This window comes from Argentina silus (genome assembly GCF_951799395.1).
Source record: "Argentina silus genome assembly, chromosome: Y".
NCBI classification, from domain to species: Eukaryota; Metazoa; Chordata; class Actinopteri; order Argentiniformes; family Argentinidae; genus Argentina; species Argentina silus.
The window spans coordinates 33,729,199-33,755,811 of record NC_139654.1 but is presented as its reverse complement, the minus strand read 5'-3'; the positions used below and the strand labels follow the sequence as shown (position 1 = coordinate 33,755,811).

At 43.0% G+C, this 26,613-nt stretch overlaps 1 protein-coding gene across 1 annotated transcript; it reads right to left on the bottom strand.

Annotated features, from left to right (window-relative positions):
* Nucleotides 1-1,926: 1,926 nt before the first annotated feature.
* On the bottom strand, nt 1,927-24,568 carry LOC310824080 (serine/threonine-protein phosphatase 2A 56 kDa regulatory subunit delta isoform-like; the record flags this gene model as incomplete). Its single annotated transcript, XM_083696959.1, has 15 exons — nt 1,927-2,418; nt 2,684-2,821; nt 2,951-3,001; nt 3,534-3,606; nt 3,694-3,795; nt 3,948-4,075; nt 4,282-4,452; nt 4,695-4,748; nt 17,680-17,788; nt 17,868-17,927; nt 18,428-18,558; nt 20,174-20,266; nt 20,349-20,459; nt 23,991-24,190; nt 24,565-24,568. The coding sequence occupies 15 exons, from the start codon at nt 24,566-24,568 to the stop codon at nt 2,281-2,283; spliced, it is 1,563 nt and encodes a 520-aa protein (XP_083553085.1). The 3' UTR covers nt 1,927-2,280.
* Between the last annotated feature and the right edge of the window lie 2,045 nt (nt 24,569-26,613).

Here is a 26,613-nt window from a genome sequence, read left to right as displayed (position 1 = left end):
CATCCTAACAGTAAGGATAACAGATTTAGAAATTCAATGGATGCCAAACATGTCCACTTTATTTTTTACTTTTTATTTTGTTCTGTACATACATGAACATTTGTACAAAATATGACTTTTATACTATGTAATGCTCTACTTAATTAAAGTACAACATATGTACATATGACCTGGAAAGCAGTTTAAGATTAGTGTCAGATCTGGGCTGGAGTGGAGAGACCCTTTTGTTTCAACCCTATCCTCTTGAATTTGTCTTTGGCTGCTGGACACACAAAGTGCTGACCTCATCCACTATGTCATAACTCAATACCCAGCCATGACATGTCGTGTCCAGGAACAACAATATTTTTTGAGAGTCTGCCGTGTCTCAAGAGCTACATCTTTCGGGTACATAGTCAATTGGAATGTACAGTAAGTCTATGATTAGTATTGTTCTGTAAGAGAACAGTCATCAATTATTTACACGTAGTATTCAGACCCTGCTATGACACTCTTAAAATTACCTAAAATGCAAAAATGTCATCAACAAATCACTCTAAGTTGAACTGAGCCCATTTTAATGCAAGGATAATAGTTCATGTAATTTTGGAATTAATATCTTTGTCTTTACAGGGTCTATGATATGCATAGGAATCAGTTACACACTGTGTAGATTAGGATGTCACTACCAACTCAGCAAATTTTATCATTTTCTCTTGATCCTGACAAACATACCCATAACTTGATGCAGCTACCACTATTCTTCACACGAGAGATGGTGTGATAACTGCATTGCATGTGCTGGATTTGCACCAAACTTAACGCTTTGTAGTAAAACCAAATGAACACATTTCCAGCCACTTTCTTTGCTGTATCACTTGAATTCATTGTTGCAAACACAATTATGGATGAGAGATTGTTTTCCATTAAGGGATTCTTTTTGGCCACTTGGTTATCGACAAATTTTGTAGAGTGACTGAGTCCCATCGACTGTGCTTTTTCCTCTCCACCATTCAACTTTGTAGATTTTTGTAAGTCTCCCCAGGCCTCAGGGTCGCATTCCTGAGCAGTTTTGTTCCTCTCCATTTGCTCAGTTTGTAAGGACAACCTGATCCACACAGTGTGTAATTGATTCCTATGCAAATCAGACCCTATAAAATTTTAAAAAATTACAAAATTACATCAACTATTATCCTTGCATTAAGATGGACTCAGTTCAACTTGAGTGATTTGTTGATGACATTTTTGCATTTTAGCTAATTTTAAGAGTGTCATAGCAAAGGGTCTGAATACTTATGTACATGAGGTATTTCTGTATTTCAATTATAAATGATAAATTTACTGAAATTTAAAAAAAACGTGTTTTCGCTTTGTCCTTCTGGGGTATTGTGTGTGGATTGATGGCAAATTCTTTTAATTTAATCCATTTTAAATTGAGTCTATAACGCAACAGAATGTGGAAAAAGTGAAGGGGTCTGAATACTTTCCGAAAGCACTGTAATAGTTCTTCAACAGACACCGTAATGCCATGATGTAAGGATACTAAAACATGAAATTGTGATGCACCTACTATACTTAAATCTGAGCAACACAGGTTCATGAAAGAGACTGACATACAGTAATTCATTCAATTAAGATAAAGGCAGACATCTTTCTTTCTTGTGCTCTTGTTTCATTGCCTTATGAGCCTTTTATCTCACTTTTGAATTGAGGCTTCCAAGTTCTCCTCGATACGACCTGGGAGTTACAGATGAGAACCACAGCCTCAACTACAATATATTGAGCATACATTCACTCTGCTGGACACCAGCTAACTAGAGCAAGGCCTCATCAATCATTGAACCCTTCCAGTTAACCCACACCCCTCACTCCAGACAGACAGGACCCTTAATACTGCCCCCTACAGTTGATACACTCAGCACAGCAGGTACTGAATAAAGAGGAACAGAAAAAAAACAGAATCATGCTTCAGGGATGCTTACTCTCAATACTATTGTTGTGTTATTGTTGTCCTTGTGCAACGTAATGATCGGCCCACTGCAGTTCGGTTTGGATGTGTGTTTATATGAGGTGGTAATTCTAGGTGTGTGTGTGTGTGTGTGTGTTTGTAGGAGCATGTGTTCTTGTGTATTCTCTGTGATGGCTGTGGGTTCTGCAGCAGATGGGGTTCTCCGGCAGAGGTGGAGGGGTGGACGGGAGGAACACGGGAATAGAGGGGCGGTCAGGTGTACAGCAGGCGACTTTTGGATGAGAGACGTGGGGGGCGGGTGGTTAGGCGCGGAGGGTGTCACTGCTCTCTGGTCAGAGTGCCTCCTGATTGGCCGTCAGATACTCCTCCACTCTCCTGTGCGACTCCAGGGCTTTTATAGTGTACACATCCTGCGGCAGCTCCGACTTCCGCCGCATCAACACCTTGTCCTTCTTGATCTCCTTCATCCCCTATGGAACAACACAGAGACAGAGGGGTGAGATTGGTCAGTTGAAACCCATATCTAGCACACCAATAGGCCCTCTTGGTTGAGGAAAATTAATAGGTAGAAACTCCCTGGTCAGTTCAAAATGTTGTTGGTTGAGATGAGTGCACTCAACTTGAAGATGTCCATGTGAGCAAACAAACATGATAAACAACAAAATACAAGTGTACATGTAACTATATGCAGTGAAGTGCTGTTGCTGTATTGTATGTGCCTACAGTTCGGTGTACCTGTAGGTGTGCTGATGATACCTGTGTGGCCTCGGTCTCTACAGTCTTCTTCAGTAGCTGAATGTCCTCAGCAGTGGGCGTCTCAGTCTCCATGGAGAACAAGGGCACCCCACCCGCACTCTCATTGTACATCATGTACTGGATAGACAGAGACACAAATTAGTTGGTTCTGGAAAAGACAAATTAATGGTGAAATACACCCACAATTTTACAGTACCAAGACCAATATAAAGCAGTCTATTGGAGTGAGTGAGAAAAGAAGCAGACCTCTTCTTGTGGGTGGACACCAGGTCGGAGGGGAGGATAAACCGTGGTAATCTGCAGGGAAAGCAGAGGTTAAGAGACAGATATTTCCTCTGTCATTGTCAGACACACACCCACAGTCTACTGTTGCTACACACAGACTGTCTCCCTCTTAATTAAAAGCTCAACCCTTTCTGCCTGAGCCTTTGGAGCTGAAAACCAGTGACAAGATGAACAGTGATAATTAGATCTGTCTGGAACAAAAGGACCTAAAGTTGAATTAATTAAAGCATGACCCTGTTTAGTGAGGAGTTTCTCTCCCGCTTCTGGTGGTCTACAGTACAAGGACATTATTGGATTCATTCAGAGAATGAGAATAGTTGATACAGAAGGAAGCGTATAGGGACAATGAATTTGATACTGCATGCATATACAGTACACCACATCGTAACAGAGACAACTAAAACCAATTATGCAGTATCCATCTACAAATGTTTATGTACAAATACATTGCACTTCCTTATTTCACAGAGACTGCTTGTTGGAACAGCTTGTTTAGAGTGTTTCCATAATGTATGATGTTGGCAACCTGCAGAAGGGGGTTTACCTCAGGGTTTTGCTTGGCTAGCTCCTCTATCTTATGCCAGACCTCCTCCCTTTCTTTCAGTTTGTACTTCTCTCTGAAAATCAGCAAAAGAATTTTGAGTTTGAGCCCACTAGGAAAATGACTCAGCTTGCATTTTACTTTGCTTTGATGGACCGCTCACTTCTGTTTCTCTGCCTTGTACTGCTGGGTGCAGTCATCAAACAGCTTCTGGTTCATCTCCATGAAGAGCTTCAGAGCGTTGTAGATCAGCCCATGGATTGTTCTGCAGGAAAGACCAAGGAAGGGCCATTAATATCACATTGTGCTATTGTGACTGACCTGGTATCAAACGTTGCCAGGCAACAGGATTGAGGTACATCAGTTCAGATGAAGAAGTGATAATATATTGACTTCAGAGTGCAGTCTAGGTTGTACTTGTTCCAATGGCTCTTTGAGTTCTTGTAGAGAGCGGGGAACATGATGGGGAGGATCTTGGCTGCGTTGTCGCTGATCAGGCTCATGATGTACTCGTTGTTCCAGTAGTACAGCGCTCTCTCTGCCACCTAGAACACAATTTAGGAATGGATTAGGAGACAATAGTGCAATATTTCGGTGTTATTGAGCCAGCCTAAACCCCTGAGAGCTTTCAACCTTTGTATTGAATATGTGTTTATCTGTATAATGCTAATATCTTATATTGTCTTTATATTGCTGGTATCCTGTATTTGTTGTGTTGATGTTCTTATTGGGCTGGTACGCTCAAATGTACCTGGAAATGTGGACTGGACACACACTTGGCCAGCTGTCTGAAGAGAGGCTCCATGACCGTGACAAACTCAGACGGCTCGATGACGTCCAGGATCTCCTCTAGCTCGTTGAGGAACATCACCTCTTTGGGGCTGTGGGTCTTTGGCCAGAACTTTAGCAGGCCCATGATCACCTAGTGTGGGCAAAGATCTTGCCATTAGTCAATTGTGTGTTATTCTTGATTGATCAATGATATGTTTTCATTTATTTTTTTTAAAAGGAGGAAAAAATAATACCAGCACCAATTCAATCAACATATTCAACACAAGACACACATTCACCTCACAAATAGGGCAGGGCTTTACTTTATAAGCATGTTGTCTTGTCGCAAACCTGACAAGAAAAATTACAATGGAATAGACAGGCCTAACTCACTAGTTCAGTTAGACTGCTGTCCTTTTCCAAGAACTGCACCACGCAATAGGCCAGCTGTGGAGAGAGCAGAGGGGCCAGTCACTGGGAGTGAGAATGAGGGGGGAGCTATTCTGCCCCATTACATTGAGAGCCCTTCCCCCGATGAGACAAATGGCTGTGAGTTCTGTGGGATGTTTTGGGAGGTGTCGGAGCTGATGTCATCAGTATAGAAGTGATGAGATGAATTCTGGTTGAGTCTCCTTGCAAGCAGCTCCTAATTTAAACACTGTGGTTGTAGAGTGATATAAAAGCAGAGGTCAGGGAATAGCTTCTCTTTTCTTTGTTCTGGTGTTTGGTTGTCATCATGAGCTGTGAGTAGCACAGGTCTGGAAATATTTGGACAGTGACACAATTTTCATAATTTTGGCTCTGTATGCCACCACAATGGATTTGAAATGAAACAACCGAGATGCAGTTGAAGTGCAGACTTTCAGCTTTAATTCAAGCGGTTGAACAAAAATATTCTATGAAACGTTTAGGAATTGCAAACATTTTTATACACAGTCCCCTATTTTCAGGGGCTCAAATGTAATTGGACAAATCAACAATCATGAATACAATTTTCGAGAATCCTTTGCAGGCAATGACTGCCTGAAGTCTGGAACCCATGGACATCACCAAATGCTGGGTTTCCTCCTTTGTCATGCTTTGCCAGGCCTTTACTGCAGCTGTCTTCAGTTGTTTGTTTGTGGGTCTTCCTTCAGCAAGTGAAATGCATGCTCGATCGGGTTGAGATCAGGTGATCGACTTGGCTATTGCAGAATATTCCACTTCTTTGCCTTAAAAAACTCCTGGGTTACTTTTGCAGTATGTTTTGTGTCATTGTCCACCTATATTGTGAAGCGCTGTCCAATCAACTTCACAGAATTTGACTGAATCTGAGCAGACAGTATTATCCCTAAACACTTCAGAATTCATCCGGCTGCTTCTGTCTTATCATCACTAAACACTAGTGACCCAGTGTCATTGGAAGCCATGCATGCCCATGCCATCACACTGCCTCCACCGTGTTTTACAGATGATGTGTACGCTTCGGATCATGAGCTGTTCCAAGCCTTGTCCATACTTTTTTCTTCCCATCATTCTGGTACAGGTTGATCTTAGTTTCATCTGTCCAAAGAATGCTGTTCCAGAACTGGGCTGGCTCGATGTTTTTTGGCAAAGTATAATCTGGCCTTTATATTCTTGAGGTTTATGAATGGTTTGCACCTTGTGGTGAACCCTCTGTATTTGCTCTCGTGAAGTCTTCTCTTTATGGTAGACTTGGATAATGATACGTCCACCTCCTGGAGAGTGTTCTTCACTTGGCTGGATGTTGTGAAGGGGTTTTTCTTTACCATGTGAAGGATCCTGCAATCACCCACCACTGTTGTCTTCCGTGGATGTCCAGGCCTTTTTGTGTTGCCGAGCTCACCAGTGCGTTCTTTTTTTCCTCAGAATGTACCAAACTGTTGATTTGGCCACTTGTAATGTTGCCACTCTGTCTCTGATGGATTTTCTTTTGTTTTTGCAGCCCAAGGATGGCCTGTTTCACTTGCATTGAGAGCTTCTTTGACTGCATGTTGTGCGTTCACAGCAACAGCTTACAAATGCAAATGCTCCACTTGGAATCAACTCAGACCTTTTACCTGCTTAATTGATGAAGAAATAACTTTTGGTCCCTTGAAAAAAGAGGGGGCTACATATTAAAAAGCTGTAATTCCTAATGCCTTCCTCCAATTTGGATATATTCATTATATTCAACTGTAACTTGAATATGTTTTGGTAAACGGCTAAAATAACAAAAATTGTGTCAGAGTCCAAATATACAGTACCAGTCATAAGTTTGGACACACCTTCTCATTCAATGGTTTTTCTTTATTTTTATTCTTTTCTACATTGTAGATTAATATGGAAGACATCAAAACTATGAAGGAACACATATGGAATTATGTAGTAAACAAAAAAAGTGTTAAACAGCATAAGGTCTGACAATGGGTCTGAGGATCTCATCCCGGTACCTAACAGCAGTCAGGGTACCGTTGGCTATGACATGGAGGTCTGTGCGACCCTCCAAGGATATGCCTCCCCAGACCATCACTGACCCACCGCCAAACCGGTCATGCTGGATGATGTTACAGGCAGCATTACGTTCACCACGGCGTCTCCAGACTCTTTCACGCCTGTCACATGTGCTCAGTGTGAACCTGCTCTCATCTGTGAAGAGAACAGGACGCCAATGGCGGACCTGCCAATTATGGTGTTCTCTCGTGAATGCCAATCGAGCTGCACGGTGCTGGGCAGTGAGCACAGGTCCCATTAGAGGACGTCGGGCCCTCATGCCACCCTCATGGAGTCTGTTTCTGACAGTTTGGTCAGACACATGCACACCAGTAGCTTGCTGGAGGTCATTTTGTAGGGCTCTGGCAGTGCTCCTCCTGTTCCTTCTCGCACAAAGGAGCAGATACCGGTCCTGCTGTTGTGTTGATGCCCTTCTACGACCCTGTCCAGCTCTCCTCGTGTAACGGCCGGTCTCTTGGTATCTCCCCCATGCTCTTGAGACTGTGCTGGGAGACACAGCAAACCTTCTTGCGACCGCACGTATGGATGTGCCGTCCTGGAGGAGCTGGACTACCTGTGCAACCTGAGTGGGCTGCAGGTACCGCCTCATGCTACAAGTAGTGACAAGGACACTAGCAGAACACAAAACTAGAGAAGAATCAGTCAGGGAGGATAAGGAGAGAGCAATTGTCTGTGGCCACCAAAAAATGCAAAACCATTACCTTTTTGGGGGTTGTCTTGCTTTTGCCTCTCCAGTGCACCTGTTGTCACTTTCATTTGCATCAAAGCAGGTGAAATTGATTCACAATCACTTGTGCTTCCTAAATGGGCAGATTGATATCCCTGAAGTTTAACTGACTTGGTGTTACATTGTGACGATTAAGTGTTCCCTTAATTTTTTTGAGCAGTGTAGTTGAGTGGTTCTTGCCATAATATAGATTAGAACAGTAGTCAAATAGGGCTATTCACTGTATAGAACTGTGTACCAACCCTACCTCTGCACAACACAACTGATGGTCTCAAACACATTAAGAAGGCCAGGAATTAACTCTTGACAAGGCACACCTGTTAATTGAAAACCATTCCAGGTGACTACCTCATGAATCTGATTGAGAATGCCAGAAGTGTGCAAAGCTGTCATCAAAGCAAAAGGTGGCTACTTTGAAGAATCTAAAATATAAACCATATTCTGGTTTGTTTAACACTTTTTTGTTTACTACATAATTCCATATGTGTTCTTTCATAGTTTTGATGTCTTCAGTATTAATCTACAATGTAGAAAATAATAAAAAATAAAGAAAAACCATTGAATGAGAAGGTGTGTCCAAACTTTTGACTGGTACTGTGTGTGTGTGTATACAGTGCCTATAAAAAGTCATCATACCCTGTGAAATCTTTACCTTTTGTCACAGTACACCCTGGAAATTCAAATAAATCAAATCTAACTTTTTTGAGCTGTATGTACACATTATAACCCTCATCATCTAAGTGAAAATAACATTTGTAAAAATTCAGGACATTATTAAAAATTAATTTGTGAAATACCTGGTTTGGTTAAGTGATCAGCCCCTGAGAGTGTACCATTATAAACTTGCTCAGGTGCAACCAATCAACTTCCAGATCAAACACCAGGCTAATTGCCCCCCACCTGACATAAATTGTAGTGGTTTGATTACTTCAGAATAAAACCAGCTGTTTCTTGAGGATTCCACTAATAGAAGTGCATGGTTCTGCAAAGAATTCACCATGGTTGGAAAAGTACTTTCAAAAGGCCTCCGGGATAAAGTTGTAGGAAGTAGGAAGTTAGGTGAAGGCTACAACAAGATTTCGAAGGCTTTAGAGCTTGTAATGGCAAAAAATATATTTGTACTATTTTGCTTAAGTCATATATGAAATGTATTGACCTCTCTGTGACCCAATGTACTTTGTTATTCTTAATTATGTGACTGAGGAAGAACCAAAACCGACTGCTCCTTCTCTTTGCATCAAAGATGTTATTCTGACCTTGGAACACTCCTAACTGCAGGCTGGAGGTTTGAGATAGTAGCTCACAACGCCTACGCTTCTTTCCCAGCTTCTTCATCAGCAAACAGGTGCAAGATATGTTTACCCCTAGACCTATGACGTACAAGCATTGGAGTTAAGGACGGTCCTCTCCTCAGCCACAGCATCAGTATCTGAATCCACACTGTTGGTGAAGGAATGCTGATCAGGCCGTAAGCAGAATTGTTTAAACTTTGTATATGCATTAAAACTCTCAACTGAGACCAAACATCGTTTATTGTTGATCACTGAAAGATTTCCATCAAAAGCTATCCCTCTGAGTACCGTTCAGAGCATCATTAAGAGGTGGAAGGCGTATGGCACCACCAACACCTTGCCTAGATCAGGCCGTCCGTCCAAACTGGATGACCGAGCCAGGAGGACATTGATCAGAGAAGCTACCAAGAGGCCAAAGGCAACTTTGAAGGACTTACAAGTCTTTATGGCTGGGACTGGTCTGTCTGTGCATGTGACAACAATCTCACAAGCTTAACACAAAGCTGGCCTGTATAGCAGGGTAGCAAGAAAGAAGCCTTTTCTGAAAAAGTGCCACACTCAGTCTCGTTTGTGCAATGCAAAAACACACATGGAAGATTCTGTTGCCATGTGGAAAAGGGTTTTATGGTCAGACAAAGACTAAGATTGAACTTTTTGGACTGAACTCCAAGCACTATGTTTGGCGAGAACCAAACACAGCACACCACCCAAAACACACCATACCTACTGTGAAGCATGGTGGTGGCAACATTATGTTGTGGGGATGTTTCTCTTCAGCAGGGACCGGGCAATTGGTCAGGATTGAAGGGAAAATGGATGCTGCCAAGTACACCCAAATTCTTGAGGACAACCTGCGTCCCTCTGCTAGACAGCTGAAGATGGGCAGGTCATTCACCTTCCAACACGACAACGATCCTAAACATACCGCCAAAAGAACAACACAGTGGCTTAAGGATAGAAAGGTGAATGTCCTTGAGTGGCCAAGTCAGAGCCCTGACTTAAATCCGATCTGTGGATGGACTTGAAGAGAGCAGTCCATCGCCGCTCACCACGGAATTTGACTGAACTCGAACAATTCGGCAAATATTCTCCAATCTAGGTGTGCAAAGCTAGTAGAGACATATCCAAACAGATTGATGGCTGTAATTGCAGCAAAAGGTGGCTCTACAAAATATTAAATCAGGGGACTGATGACTTTTCCAACCCTGTTATTCTTGTTTTTCATTTTTTATAAATTTTCAGAACTGTCGCCTTTTTTTTGATTAGTTTGATGTTGTATGGCTAAATTTGTACATAAAGCTGGAAAAAGTTTTGATTTCAGGCTGTACGACAAATATAGTAACTATTTCAAAGGGATATGATGACTTTCTATAGGCACTGTGTATATATATATATATATATATATATACACACACACACACACACACACACACTCACAGGCCACTTTATTAGATACACCGCGGGTTGGACCCCCTTTTGCCTTCAGAACTGCCTTAATTCTTTGTGGCATAGATTCAACAAGGTGCTGGAAACATTCCTCAGAGATTTTGGTCCATATTGACATGATAGCATCATGCAGTTGCTGCAGATTTGTTGGCTGCACATCCATGATGCGAATCTCCCGTTCCACCACATCCCAAAGGTGCTCTATTGGATTGAGATCTGGTAACTGTGGAGGCCATTGGAGTACAGTGAACTCATTGTCATGTTCAAGAAACCAGTTTGAGATGATGTGAGCTTTGTGACATGGTGCGTTATCCTGCTGGAAGTAGCCATCAGAAGATGGGTACACTGTGGTCATAAAGGGATGGACATGGTCAGCAACAATACTCAGGTAGGCTGTGGCGTTTAAATGATGCTCAATTGGTACTAAGGGGCCCAAAGTGTGCCAAGAAAATATCCCCCACACCATTACACCACCACCACCACCACCAGCCTGAACCGTTGATACAAGGCAGGATGGATCCATGCTTTCATGTTGTTTATGCCAAATTCTGACCCTACCATCTGAATGTCGCAGCAGAAATCGAGACTCATCAGACCAGGCAACGTTTTTCCAATCTTCTATTGTTAAATTTTGGTGAGCCCGTGCAAATTGTAGCCTCAGTTTCCTGTTCTTTGCTGACAGTGGCACCCGATGTGGTCTTCTGCTGCTGTAGCCCATCTGCTTCAAGGTTCGACGTGTTGTGCGTTCAGAGATGGTCTTCTGCATACCTTGGTTGTAACGAGTGGTTATTTGAGTTACTGTTGCCTTTCTATCATCTCAAACCAGTCTGGCCATTCTCCTCTGACCTCTGGCATCAACAAGGCATTTTCGCCCAGAGAACTGCCGGCTCACTGGATATTTTCTCTTTTTCGGACCATTCTCTGTAGACCCTAGAGATGATTGTGCATGAAAATCCCAGTAGATCAGCAGTTTCTGAAATACTCAGACCAGCCCGTCTGGCGCCAACAACCATGTCACGTTCAAAGTTACTTAAATCACCTTTCTTCCCCATTCTAATGCTCGGTTTGAACTTCAGCAGGTCGTCTTGACCATGTCTCCATGCCTAAATGCATTGAGTGGCTGATGAGATATTTGCGTTAACGAGCAGTTAAACAGGTGTACCTAATAAAGTGGCCAGTGAGTGTATGTATATATGTATGTATATATACACTCACCGGCCACTTTATTAGGTACACCTGTTCAACTGCTCGGTAACGGAAGGCGAAAATGCCTTGTTGATGGCAGAGGAGAATGGGCAGACGATATAAAGGCAACAGTAACTCAAATAACCACTCGTTACAACCAAGGTACGCAGAAGACCATCTCTGAACGCACAATACGCCGAACCTTGAAGCAGATGGGCTACAAAAGGCGGTCCAACCCAGTACTAGCAAGGTGTACCTAATAAAGTGGCCGGTGAGTGTGTGTATATATAGATATATATATACAGTGGGGGAAATAATTATTTGATCCCCTGCTGATTTTGTTAGTTTGCCCGATTACAAAGAAATGAGCGGTCTATAATTTTTATGGTACTTTTATTTTAACAAATAGAGACAGAATATCAACAAAGAAGTCCAGAAAAAACACATTATATAAAGTTATAAATTCATTTGCATTTGATCGAAGGAAATAAGTATTTGATCCCCAAGCAAAACATGACTTAGGTGGAGAAACCCTTGCTGGCAAGCACAGAAGTCAGACGTTTCTTGTAGTTGGTCACCAGGTTTGCACACATCTCAGGAGGGATTTTGGTCCACTCCTCTTTACAGATCCTCTCCAAATCCTGAAGGTTTCAAGGCTTTTGCTTGGCAACTCGAAGCTTCAGCTCCCTCCGCAAAATTTCTATAGGATTAAGGTCTGGAGACTAACTAGGCCACTCCATGACCTTAGTGTGCTTCTTCTTGAGCCACTCCTTTGTTGCCTTGGCTGTATGTTTTGGGTCATTGTCATGCTGGAAGACCCATCCACGACCCATCCTCAGTGCTCTGGCTGAGGGAAGGAGGTTCTCGTCCAAGATCTTATGGTACATGGCCCCGTCCATTGGCCCCTCAATGCAGTGAAGTCGTCCTGTACCCTTAGCAGAGTAACAACCCCAAAGCATAATGTTTCCACCTCCGTGTTTGACGGTGGGGATGGTGTTCTTGGGATTGTAGCATTCAGCATTTCTCTCCCTCCAAACACGAAGAGTCGAATTTATGCCAAAGAGTTCAATTTTGGTCTCATCTGACCACATCACCTTCTCCCAAGCCTTCTCTGAATCATTTAGGTGTTCATTGGCAAACTTCAGATGGGCCTGTACATGTGCCTTCTTGAGCAGGGGGACCTTGCGGGCACTGCAGGATTTCAATCCGTTACGGTGTAGTGTGTTACCAATGGTTTTCTTGGTGACTGTGGTCCCAGCTGCCTTGAGATCATTACCAAGCTCCTCCTGTGTAGTTCTGGGCTGATCCCTCACCCTTCTCATGATCATCCTTACCCCACGAGGCAAGATCTTGCATGGAGCTCCAGGCCAAGGGCGATTGATGGTTATTTTGTATTTCTTCCATTTTCTAATAATTGCACCAACAGTTGTCTCCTTCTCACCAAGCTTCTTGCTGATGGTCTTGTAGCCCATTCCAGCCTTGTGCAGGTCTACAACTCTTACCCTGATGTCCTTTGAATGTTCTTTGGTCTTGCCCATGGTGGTGGAGAGGTTGGAATGGAAGAGATTGATTCTATTGACAGGTGTCTTTTATACCCATAACAAGCAGAGATTAGGAGTACTTTTCCTAAAGTAACAGGACTAATCTGTGTGCCTCATGGGCATATAACCGGTCTGTATGAGCCAGAATTCTTGCTGGTTTGTAGGGGATCAAATACTTATTTCCTTCGATCAAATGCAAATCAATTTATAACTTTATATAATGTGTTTTTTCTGGACTTCTTTGTTGATATTCTGTCTCTATTTGTTAAAATAAAAGTACCATAAAAATTATAGACCGCTCATTTCTTTGTAATCGGGCAAACTAACAAAATCAGCAGGGGATCAAATAATTATTTCCCCCACTGTATATATATATATATATAAATTTTTTTAATTATTATTTATTAACAGGAGAGAACTTGCACAGGGGGAAGTGGGGGTGAAGAGGTCTCAGGAAGGACTGTTAAGATGTAGCCTGAAGAGATGGGTTTTCAATCTACGGCGGAAGATCGGTAGTGACTCTGCAGTCCTGACAGTGGGGGGAAGCTCATTCCACCAGCGGGGCGCCAGGACAGTGAAAAGCCGTGACCAGGTGGCACGGCCGCTGCATCCACGTAGAGGCGGCGGTGCCAGGCGGGCAGCCGAGGTGGAAGAGCGGAGTGATCGTGCAGGGGTTTGGGGGCTAACCATTGCTTGCAAGTAGGGAGGGGCTGTTCCCTTTGCCGCCCGGTACGCGAGCACCAGGGTCTTGAATCTGATGCGGGCTGCTACCGGGAGCCAGTGGAGGGTGCGGAGGAGGGGCGTGACATGGGAGAATTTGGGGAGGTTGAACACCAGACGAGCGGCAGAATTCTGGATGAGCTGCAGAGGTCTGATGGCGGAGGCAGGGAGTCCGGCCAAGAGTGCGTTGCATGCGCAAGCAAAAAAACAGAGTTTCCTGTAGGCCATTGTTCAAGTAGGGAGTCACTTTCTAGTCAGTCCTCGGTGGACTCAATCAAAGCCAAGACCAACATAACTTTAGGCATTGTCGTTACTGGAAACGACAGGGACACTCTATGACAAGATGTTGGGATTTGGGTAAGGGAAGTCCTCCTCCATATTTCCGACATGGTGTATATTCTCAATGTAAAGTAACCCGCTGTGACTATTGCAGACAAAGTGGGCACGCCAAGTCAAAATGTTGGGATTTAGGTAATGGAACTCCGCCCCCATTTTTCGTGTCATGCAATTCAGAGTTGAGCTCAAGGAAGCAAACAGCTCTGTTAGACTGTAATCGACCAGCCTCCCATCAGATATAGCATAACACAGTCCTGTTATGATCGTCTTGTTTAAAGCGAGTGCCCCAATAGTCTCCCTACACTCACCAAACACTTTATTAGGAACACCTGTACACCTCATGGTGGAGGTGGTGTAATGATGTGGGGAATGTTTTCTTGGCACACTTTGGGCTCGTTAATACCAATCAATCATCGCTTGAATGCCACAGCCTATTTGAGTATTGTTGCTGACCATGTGCATTCCTTCATGGCCACAATTTACCCATCTTCTAATGGCTACTTCCAGCATGATAATGCACCATGTCACAAAGCAAAAGTCGTCTCAAACTGGTTTCATGAACATGACAATGAGTTCAGTGTTCTTCAGTAGCCTTCCCAGTCACCGGATCTGAATCCAATATAACACCTTTGGGATGTGGTAGAACAGGAGATTCACAGCTTGAAAGTGTGTCTGAAAACTCTGTAGGAATTGCGTGATGCGATCATGTCATCATGGACCAGAATCTCAAAGGAATGTTTCCAACATCTTGTGGAATCAATGCCACAAAGAATTGAGGCTGTTTTGAGAGCAAAGGGAGGCCCTGCCCAGTATTAGTAGTGTTCCTTATAAAGTGCTCAGTGAGTGTACATATATTTAGCAAGATTCTACATTAACGCCTATAGTCTATTATCTAGTGATTGGTTAATCGTCTCTGGAACAAATATTAAATTCCCTTTATGTCAATCAGATCGTATCTGTTGCTGGAATAGTATAATGTATTGCTTAATAGCCTATTTTTGACAGATTTTCAGTTTTATTTGTTACATTCATGGTTCCGTATCAATAAGTAGCCTACCTTTGAGACCAGCTCAAGGAAGGAGCTGTGTTACAAGTCGATGACAAGGCATGTCCTTTATCCCTTCTCTTAAATCTGGTATGTAAAAGGGTTATAATATGTTTAAAGTTGATATGCACGCCTTGTCACCATACAACTTTCGTATTCTTAATTGAATGCTGTCTTAGAACTTTTGCCTCTAACGGTACGTTCATGTTTGATTGTACGACTTCTAGTAAGCAGGATTGCTTACATTATTTCTTGTCCAAATGAATCTCCTCCAAGTATGATACAACACTCTTCTCATTTGTCCAAAAACGCAACAGATAGATCTGTGTGCTAGGATAATCTGCTAGAATCTATGCATGCTATTATAATTGACCAAGTTAAGCCTAGAAATTACTTCATGTTCGAAGCCTTGTGATTTCTGCAATTGCAATCTTATAATCTAATTAGGAGGGACATTTCCGATGCACATACAACATGACAGGAAATTACTCTTACTTAAAGTAGTTATTTGCATAATGATTCCCCACTAAAATAGACATTGAAAGAGGTGTCCTCTTTAATGGCCATAACGTTCAAAGGGTATCCCGACTATTAACCTTCCCGACTATAAAGGCTCATTATATTCTGCGAGTTACGCAAGTGGGGAGCCAATCTATCATATTTATGAATAGGAGTCACCATGTCAGGCACTAGAAATATTTTAACAGGAAGAGTATTATTCAGTACCAAGGATGATGTAATATTCTTTTTGATAATTACGATGAGCTCACCACCAATATTGTAGCAACCCGAGAACTCTTTAGAAATGGGAGGGGAAACCAAGCCGTGACGAGGTATAGGAACCGGGTGAATGATATTGGTGGCGAACAGCCAGGAAGTGTAAATGATTCGCATATGAGGGATGGAACCTAAATTTGAATTGTATAAACATGGTGTACTGAGAGACAAACGGGAGATGCTTCGCGAATCACCTCGGCTTTTGTTACTTGAAATAAAATCTTTGAATAAACCATCAGCTCTAGTCTTTGGCATTTTATTTCACTATTTCAAGTATTTTAACTTACAATTCCACGACACTATGCTTACAGAATTGTTCCTAGGCACTATATTGTTTCAACATTGTTGACTGTTTATCATTAAACCATTTAATCTTACTTCACCACCAAAGCATTCGTTTGGACAAAGGGAAGTGTGTTGGTTCGTGTGCTGCTAGTCCATCAACCTGGATGAGTCCACAATTTTCTTGGACCAGTAAGCATTGTTTTAAATCTTAAGAATTGCAGCTACCACAAACCAACACAGTGTAAAAAATCATATCCTGTCCCCAAGGAAGGCAACTTTAATAAGACCCTCCCGCATGACGTTAACCTGATCCGGGTCCACGTGTTACAACATTTCAGTTGTTCTTTCAGCCTACATTTCCCGCTGCAACGTTGCTGATAATAAAACATTTAAATGGTTGCAATCACATATGGCTGATTTGGTATCTAATTGTAAGGACAGACTAGCTGTCCAAACTCGTTTGTTCTTTGTTTGTCTTGATGATGTCTTTCTCTTAGGAAGGGGGTCGCTCATTTTTAACATGCAGTGATATGTTTCTCCTTTCCTATAGGAAAGTTAAATCTGCTATTATTAGAATCTTATCTGTTTTTTTAGAAGGATCTGTTCCCATTGCTTCACTTTTATATCCATTCTGATGACTTAATAGTATTTAAATTTGACCGTGAGCTGGTATAAGGAGCCAATCTTATCAGACCATTCCAAACATCTTAATCAATATTATGTTCGTCCATTGATTGTGTGTGTATGTGATTTGCCTGTGTTGACGTAGCTTGTTTGTGGAAAGTTGTTTCCTAGGGGACATTTGCATGTCAAGGACAGTACCTCCTCCCTGCGATATCTTCTGAACAAGCACAGCTGGGTAATCATTATCACCAGGATCATAACCACACACTGGACCAGAAAGTGTGATGCCATGGAGTGGACTGAAGGGGGAGTTATTCTGCCCCCTACATTGAGAGCCAAATGGCGGAGCTGTGATGGAGCAGTGATGTCATCAGTATAGAAGTGATGGGATGAATTCTGGTTGAGTCTCCTTGCAAACAGCTTTAAATACTGTGGTTGTAGAGTGATATAAAAGCAGAGGATAGCTTTCTCTCTTTTCTTTGTTCTGGTGTTTGATTCTCGTCATGAGCTGTGAGTGGCATTGTTTGAATAACCTGTGGTTATCTCTCTCTCCATGGAGGGTAGAATGTAAAACATTTCAAAGTAAAGTATTTGCCTTGTCGTAGTTGTATAAGTATACAGTATTATTAAAGCCTCATTTGATTCATTCTATTTGACCATTCTTGCACTAAATCAGCACAAACTCAACAATTTGCACATAGTGATAATTACATTGCTTGGAATCAGATTCATATCAATATGCTTTGCTATTAACAAAATATAGCCAAATGTCTTAGCCAAACCTTCACATGGAAACAGACATTATTATAAATGGTCTGCAAGAACATCTCAGTCAAATGTAATTGAAGCCCTGACCCTCATGCTGTGTGAGTGGGGCTGTCACAGAGGAAGCTCTACTCTACCTTACCTGTGGGTGATAGACGCTCAGAGACTTTACTTTGTGAAGTGGCAGCAGCACTCGGATCAGGAACATTTTGTGCTCCTCTTTCAATGGCAAGGCGAAACCGTTGATTATGCTGGGGTAAAGAGAAGATAATTGTTTCAAATAAACACATGGCAAAGATGAGTGTTGTGGACAGAGGACAATGTACTCACCTTCCTAAGATTTCTAAAAGCTCGGCAATTCCATTGTGATGCTCCGTTTCATATATAAACCTGCAACAAGAGACCAAGGTCAGCGACCAATCAAATGGGAAAGACATTGAAGATACTGACAGAATTTTAACTTAATTTTAACATAATTATTCAAACTTCAACATATGACAACCACTTCCTCTTTCTTGAGATAGCAGATCTACAGTACCAGTCAAAAGTTTGGACACACCTTCTCATTCAATGGTCTTTATTATTTTCTACATTGTAGATTAATATTGAAGACATCAAAATTATGAAGGAACACATATGGAATTATGTAGTAAACAAAAAAGTGTTAAACAAACCAGAATATGTTTTATATTTTAGATTCTTCAAAGTAGCCACCTTTTGCTTTGATGACAGCTTTGCACACTCTTGGCAAGGTGTGTCCAAACTTTTGACTGGTACTGTATGCTCACAATAACTGTCAGACATGATAAATCAAACACTGATGGATAGATATTGGCAGTGGTGCAACATCTAACAAAACATGGCTGAGGTGAATACAGTAAGAGGCTGACCTGTAGAATATGTTGTTGATCTGTCTGCGGATGTAGGCCCTCAGGCCCAGGAACTTGCCATAGATCCTGTGGAGGATAGTCTTCAGGAAGTCCCGCTCCCTAGGGTCTTCACTGTCAAACAGCTCTAGGAGCTGTGGGTGGGGTGGTACACGATCACACATCTTTAACATGCATCAAACATTGACGCATAAACATTCAAGGAACTACAGGAGCTTCGAACAAGTCAACTGGGCATTAGATTGGGCCTTCTTATATTCTCCTTTCAGGAGAAGTCCAATGACTGCATTAGGGATTGAGTCAGTGGTGAAGCCTGTTCTCCAGTCTAAGTAAGTTAGTTTAATCCTGTTTAAAGTCAGTGTGCTGTTCGTAGCTTGTGTATTTTGCTGTGGCTATCCTGCCTTAAGCTCAGGAACCTAGTTTATATTGGAAGCCAGCTGTTTGAAGCCAATTGCTGTGAAGTGCTGTCAATCTCCAGTGGGAGGGCCTGACACTATCCTGCAAGGTATTTAACCCCTCCTCACCTTGGATCAGGACTAATACATTTGGGATTGAGTGAGTGGTGAAACCTGTCTGGTCGTGAACTGATCGTCAGGTGGGAGGTGCTGCTACCCTGCTAGTCATCAGCAATCACAGAATCTGCATTTATATCGTGACGATCACAGAGCGACAGCCTCCTGACACGAAGACGCTTGACACAAAGACGAAGGAGTCAATCTGTGGACTCCATCGAGGAAGGCCTGAGAAGAAGACCAAACTACTAAGTATTTTTATTCTACAGCACAACTTTTGGTCCAAATATTTCTCTCGCCTTGACTACTGCAACGCACTCCTGGCCGGTCTACCCGCCTCCACCATCAGGCCTCTACAGCTCTTCCAGAACGCTGCCGTCTGTCTGGTGTTTAATCTCCCCAAATTCTCCCATGTCACTCCCCTCCTCCGCACCCTTCACTGGTTCCCGGTAGCAGCTCGCATCAGATTCAAGACCCTTGTGCTCGCCTACCGGGCGGCAAAGGGAACAGCCCCTCCCTACTTGCAAGCAATGGTCAGCCCCAAACCCCTGCCCGAATACTCCGCTCTTCCACCTCGGCTGGTCGCCTGGCACCGCCGCCTCTACGTGGATGCAGCACCCCCACTACCCCCTTGTACAAGTTTCTCTGCTGTTTAAAAAAAGAAATCCTTCTTCTAGCATTGTGACTGCCAATGGCCCCTGGTCTGAGCATTGATTACTTTTTCTTATGATGACTGATGGATAGATGATTCACTTACTTAAACAAATGTATTTCTTGTAAAGTCGATTTGGATAAAGGCGTCTGCTAAATGCCGTAAATGTTAAATTTGAACGTTCACTTAGTTTTGTTGAAAAAGTGGTAACGTGACAAGATAATTATGTGACAAGATTGGATTGATATGCTATTTGATACTTGCTGGGTTTTGTCAGAATGTAATGCAAGGCCATGTGTGATTTGAGCTGAGGGCAGCACCGAGAAAATGAATAGGGGGACTCAAGTTCTTATTACTATTCACAGCAAGCAGGCCTCGGTGGAAGCATGATCTCGTCAGAGCAGCAGAGTAATCCCTGTTAATTCCCACTCTGCGGTCATATCTCTCTTCGATGTGGGAGGGTGGAGGAGGCTGGGCACTTCTCGCTTTCTCTCCCTTCCTCTTTCCCTCCCTCTCCAAAATGTCAATAGCTAAACAGTTTCAGGAAGCACATTTCGTGTATTCTCTGAGGAGATGGGTACTTACAGACATTACAAACTTTTGGTCAATGTATTTTTTGGCGACATTAGGCTGGAAATCCGGCGACTCAAGGAATCGTAAGAAGAACTCATACACCAGCTGGATAAGACAAGAAAAAAGGATATTGAAGAATGTTCGATTAATGTTGCTAAATATCACACAGACACACAGACACACAGACCTGCAGGTGGGGCCAGGCTGCCTCCAGTGTGGGCTCATCCTCCTCTGGGTCAAATTCAGCCCCTGTGGGGTTGGAGGATGGTGGTAGGGTTCTGAAGAGGTTCACTGAAAACTGGACACGGTAGAGGCGTCGGTCAACATAGTAAAAAAACAACAGCAAAGTGACAGTCATCAAACCATTATACATTCAACAAATCAAAGCACAAAGACCTTGTCTTTCACTGAGTAGTAATCTCCAGGGTTCTCCCCAAAGAATGTAAGAGTGGTGCTGCGCCACACTGAACAGCTGCACAAGTCTGCGTTGCGTTTTGGATACCGTGCATGTCGGAAAAAACCTACATGCGTGTTAAAATGCGCTGAGGCACTCTGCGGAAGTCAGTTTAAAAAATACTTTGTGATATTATAAGCAAACTGTCAACACCACAGCAGCACTGGTTAGCTTAACAACAATGTTAGTGTAACAACGTTCGTTCGTGGTCAGAGGCAGACGCAGTGTGTGGGTGAGGGAATGACCCGTTTATTAAGACAATACTTGTAATACTTTAGAGAGTCTCTGGCTTTTCAGCCCTTCACAAAGTTCGGCGACTTTTCAGTCGTCCTTCTTTCTCGCTTTCTCCTGCTCCGCCGTTCCCAGCCCACCTACCGAACAAACAGAGGCACACACATCTTAAGCATCTAGTCAACAAGGCTTCATTTGCAACAGGTGTGCAACGGAGCCTCGCCGACATAACCCTGGCCACGGTCCTGTAGCTCCCTCTACAGGCCGAACGCTGCATGTCCCCCCACAGTTAGCTTTTATTCAAACCCTATTTTAGACGTTTAGATGCAGCCAGTCAATCGTTAGAATGTGCAGTGCACCCCAAACCACCCAGCTAAAGCTCACCACACTATGCTAGCAGGGGGAAAACAATCAGTTTTTTGCCTGATAGCAATAATTTTGTCTATGTGCACATGGCGACAGACTGCAGCATGTGGTTGCGGTCCAGCAGAAGTCTGGAATCTGTGCAAATGATGCATCTACAGTTGGCTGAAGTTCAGAGCCGAGCCGCCGCTGTGACGATTTCGTGACAGCTTGTGATGCGCCACTGGTGAGGTTTTTTTTCGAGGTCATTCACCTTGTGAAAACCACCATCACCACCACCAGGAGGCAAATACAAATAAACAGCTAGAGAGCATTGTATATATGTCAATCTGATCACCGTCGCATTCTGGCTATTTGTCCAGGGCATGTTGTCTGTGTGTTTCTAGGCCAATAACAAATGTTGTCCTTATCGGACACTGAAATGCTGCTCACATGCATTTTTACATTTACATTTATCGCCTTTATCCAAAGCGACTTACAACAAAATGCAACACGCAGACTTGTGTTGAATTTAAAAGAATAACTATTTGTAGAACTAGACAATGTATTTTCTGGTAATCTTGCTGCAATGTATCCATTTCCTCAGATTGTGATGGATGTATCCTCTGAAAATAAATAATGATAATAATAATAAAAAAGATTTCCATATATCTATATACTAATTCTAAAATAGCCTAGTGTCTGTTGAACTTGAGGATGGTACAGTGTATACACCTGTTAGGCTTCATACAGTATAATGTTATGCAGTTATAATACATTTCCACCAGTTGGCAGTAAACTAGACAGAGTTGCACCCAGAGAACAGTACAGTCCATTTAAACAATTTGAATTTAGTTCATAGAAGATTGATGGCACCTCCCAAATAGGCAATGGCATTATGATAAAAAAATGTGTGCACAAATGAAGATTACATTATTTTATTTGCTCCATGTTTTAACAAAAATGAATGACAGTCATCCAGCCTCCTTTCCCCTCTACATATTTCAGAGAAAATACATGGCTGCAGTCGGAAGGACCCTGGAGCATATATTGATGATTTGTGTAAATTGCATTTGTATTAATTTGCGTTCAGAGCGTCAGGTATTCAGTAGTCATTGCAAGTCCAAAAGGCTGTTTGTATTTGCAACAATATGGCATTAGCGAAACCTTGGGGAATGTACATGTCCGCTATCGTAAAATGTCCATTCCAGTCGGCTATACGGAAAAAAAAGACACGCCTCTGCTGTGGAAGACATTTAAGAGAGACGTGGCCAAATTAGTTGTCAATAATGGTTGTCATTTTTACCAACACGGCCTCTAAATATTGTCCTCTTCGTCACCAAAAATATCATTTCAACATTAAACAATTACAAAAACACAAGTTCCCGAGCCAGCCAGGAGTTGAAAGTTTAGAACATACTGATTAGGGGAGGGTATTCTTTGTCTTCCTTGTTTCCGATTAACAAAGGCGTGACAATTTATCCAGCACACTCTCCCCCTTCAAATGATCCCTCAAAAAGCTCTAGCACCGCTCATCATATTTATGTCCACATAGCCTACTGCTGAAATGCACTGAATCAGCTGAGAAACATTATATTAATTAATTAATATGCAATTTCGCAGACACACTGCCACATTTTCTATGTCTGACAATTTTATGAAGTGTCCATGAAGACATTAATTATTTCTAAATTAAAGTTTATCCAAAGACATCATCACCCCCCTCACAGCATTTTAGGTAGCACCCCCTCGCGATATATAATTCCTACATCCCTGGTAACAACTGTAGGCTACTTTTCTATCCAGTCTCAATCCCACTGAAACCCAAAATACTTACTCCTGTCCCACATCAAAATCCCTAACTATCCCTATGTGTGACGACGGTATGAGAGTAGATAATAGTTGGTCCAACTGCTTGGTCCTCCCTAAAATAACCTGATATTTAAACCATTTCCACTGTTCGTCTCTGTAATTCATGAGCTGCTATAATAAACTTGATTTTATCAATCTCTGATAAGGCAAACCATTCTCTTTTCAAACATTCTTCACAGCTCTTCTCACCACCTTGTGGTGGCTTTCGCGGCGGCGGCTTTGAAGTGCAGCAGTGGTGTGCAGAGATTAAACCCCTGCCTACTGTAAGTTGCGTGCCACACGCGTTGAAATGCTGTGCGGCGCTCCGGTGGAAATCGAAGTTACTCTGTGATATTCCACGCTAACTGCTGATACCTGGTTAGCGTCTCCAGGGCTGCATAGCAACAGATGGACTAAGGAGCAGTTTGGTTGAGAGTTAACATCAATGTGAAAATACAGTGCCATTTTCAGGTTGGCAGATATTGTTTAAAGCCCTATGCAGGACTGCACCCTCTTTTGACGGCAATGGGAATTGCAATGGAAATTCAGAATAGCGTCTCATCCCCTCTCCCTCCCCTTGCTCAAACTACTTCTAACAAACAATGAATCTGTCAATAATTTTCACGTTTCTAGCCAGCAAATGTCTTAGTTACATGACCTTGAAACTTGCAATGGACCTGTGTGGTTGAAAGTGCAGTCGTTATTTGGTTTGGAAATGTTCGTAGAAACATGAACACGGAAATGAGCCAGCGGAGACACTCACATTCTTTAAACCCCAAGTTTCAAACAAATCCCCTCATTCCTCAAACAAAACTCAGACATGGCTGTAATGTGAAGCAGGACGTTTAGTAGGAAAAATCTTTCAAAATACATGTTACGTGTGACTGAGGCTTGTCTGCATGTACGCATGAGTGTGTGTCTGTGCCTGTGTGCGCGCACATGTTCTCTCACCATGATGACGGCCTCAGGGTAGATAGATTCTGTGACCACATCGCGGTTGTGTGTGATGTACTCCACCATCTCATTCAGGCCGGCACGCTTCACCTCTTTGTATTTGAGGTCACTCAGGGGGTCCGTGACAAAGTCAAAGAGCACGCAGCACTGTCGCAGCTTCTGCACAAACAGCTCCTCCTGGTCAATTGGGGGCACATCTGAGATGAGAGGAAGGAGGGATGAGATACTGATAACCGGAAAGATACTACTGAATACAGAGAAGATAATGAAATTATGTCCAAGGCTCACATATTGATAATGTGGCAGATACTGTATGTTTCCTGCTGTAAAACCCTTTCTTAGTGTGAAACCCTGCAATTATACAGACAGCTAGCTACTGCTTTAGCATCCAGAGACTCTTATGCAACAATTTTTACATTAGCCACAGGCCCCCTCCGTCACCCATTGACAATGAATATCAAAATCTCCTGTAGTTGTCAGCCCCCTCACAGAGCTGAGGAACGTGGCACAGCTCTACCAAAGCAGTGGAGACGCCACAGAGGCATTCAGACTCCAGTCTACGCCTCCTCACCCATTTGGGACCAAGGAAGAGGTATATCCTACGGCAGAGGTGTCAAAGATACTTTTTAAGGATCAGCTTTGAAATGGGAAAATGGTATTTAAGTTCCATCAGAAAGCATTGCTTTTTAAATCGTCTTATTTTTAAATTTAATTTAGAATCCCTGCCACCCCCTCCCCTGATTGGAGGACATGGAAAGGTTCAATAATGGACTTATAAATAACAATTTATCAACCAATACACTTGTTCCAATACAGTGCCCTCCATAAGTATTGGAAAGAGGAAGCATTGTGTTGAAATCAAACAATTACTATGGGGTCAAAGTAGAGATTCTTAGCTTTAATTCAATGTTTTATTCTTTGAGATTGGTTTCACCATTTAGAAAGTACTTTTCTAAAACATTTTAAAACATGCTCCAAAGGTATTGGAAAAAATCATATAATGTCCAAATAAAGCACTCATGTTTAGTATTTGGTCGACAATCCTTCGCATGCAATAACTGCCTGAAGTCTGCGCCCCACTGACCCCACCAAACGCTGGGTACATTTTGACTTCAGTGGTGAACTTCTGTCTCCAGACTAGTAAATTAAATTAATCTTGTTTAGACTCAGTGTGTTGCTGTAGTCGCTGTCTCATGTTGCCTTGAAAACCCTCCAACTCTATACCTATAACTACCACAATGTGCTTTCTCCCCATTCCTGTTATTTCATCCCTCAGGTGGACACAGAAGCAAAAACCCCTCCTCCCAACCAATCTAATCAAGTCGACCCACCATGCTCAACTGGCCACGACCTAGCTGTCGCAGAAGGACTTTGGAACTGCCAGTCAGCAGTCCGGAAAACAGAGGCTCTCAGCCTATGCCTGCTTCATGTCTCGGTGAGAGCCAGGAAGTGAAAGGACATGGATTACACCAGAAAACACAGCTACTCCGGCAGCCCTCTCTGATGCCTACTCCTTTTCTCACTCCCCTGGACTCTCTGGTTGAGGGGGTGGCACAGAGCTCCTCGTCTCACCTAAATGGTCACAGAATGTCTTTCCCGTCACACCTGTCCATATCTACCTTGGAATTCCATGCTGTTTCTGTCACCTTCCCTGTCAAACTTCACACTGTTATCTATCGTCCCCCAGATGAGCTTGGTGACTTCTTAGATGAGATGGATGTCCTTCTCAGCTTCTTCCGTGAGGACGGCACACCGCTCACACAACTGGGTGACTTCAACATCCAGTCAGAGAAGTTTCACCTTACCTGACCCTTTCCCACTCTCCTCCGACTCATAATCAGCTCGACCTCGTCTTAACCAGATCCTCCCATACCTCAAACCTTACTGTTACCCCTCTTCCGGTTTCTGATCATCATTTTGCATCCTTCTCCCTTCCCTTCAAATCCACCCTCTCCCAGTCAGACTCTACCCACACTGTATCCACTCGTCGCAACCTGCGTACCCTGTCCCTCACGCTCTCTCTTATCCTCCCTACCCTCTGTTGAATCCTTCTCCCTTGTATCCACTGATGCAGCCTCCTCCACCCTCCTGTCCACTCTTTCCTCATCCTTCGACTCTCTCTGTCCACTGACCTCAAGGCCAGCACGATCCTCTCCACGCGCTCCTTGGCAAGTTTGTAGAATAGGGCTCCGGGCAGCTGAGAGGAAATTGAGTAAAACCGGCCTCCCTGATGACCTAAAACCCCCTCTCTCGCTCTCTCCCCTCCTCAACTACACCTCCTCTGCATCAGCTGCTAAAGCTTCTTACTACCATTCCAAAATTCATTCCTGTGCCTCTGACCCAAAAAAAACTGTTCTCCACATTTTCCTGTTACGTTCCCACTCCTGCATGTGTGTGTGTCCTTGTTGTGTTTTGTGTTTCCTTCTGCTTCTCCCTTGTCCCATCATTCTACATTCAGGTGTCGGTCAGCAATTGGCCATTCGTCCCCGTCACCACTCATCCGTTCCTGTCCAATGAGAGGGCTGTCCGTTTCCTTCAAAAGCTCCGCCTGTCTTCCCTTCGAGAGTTGACCCTTTTCTTTGTACTTGTGTGTTAGCTGTCGACTCGCTGTTTCATTGTT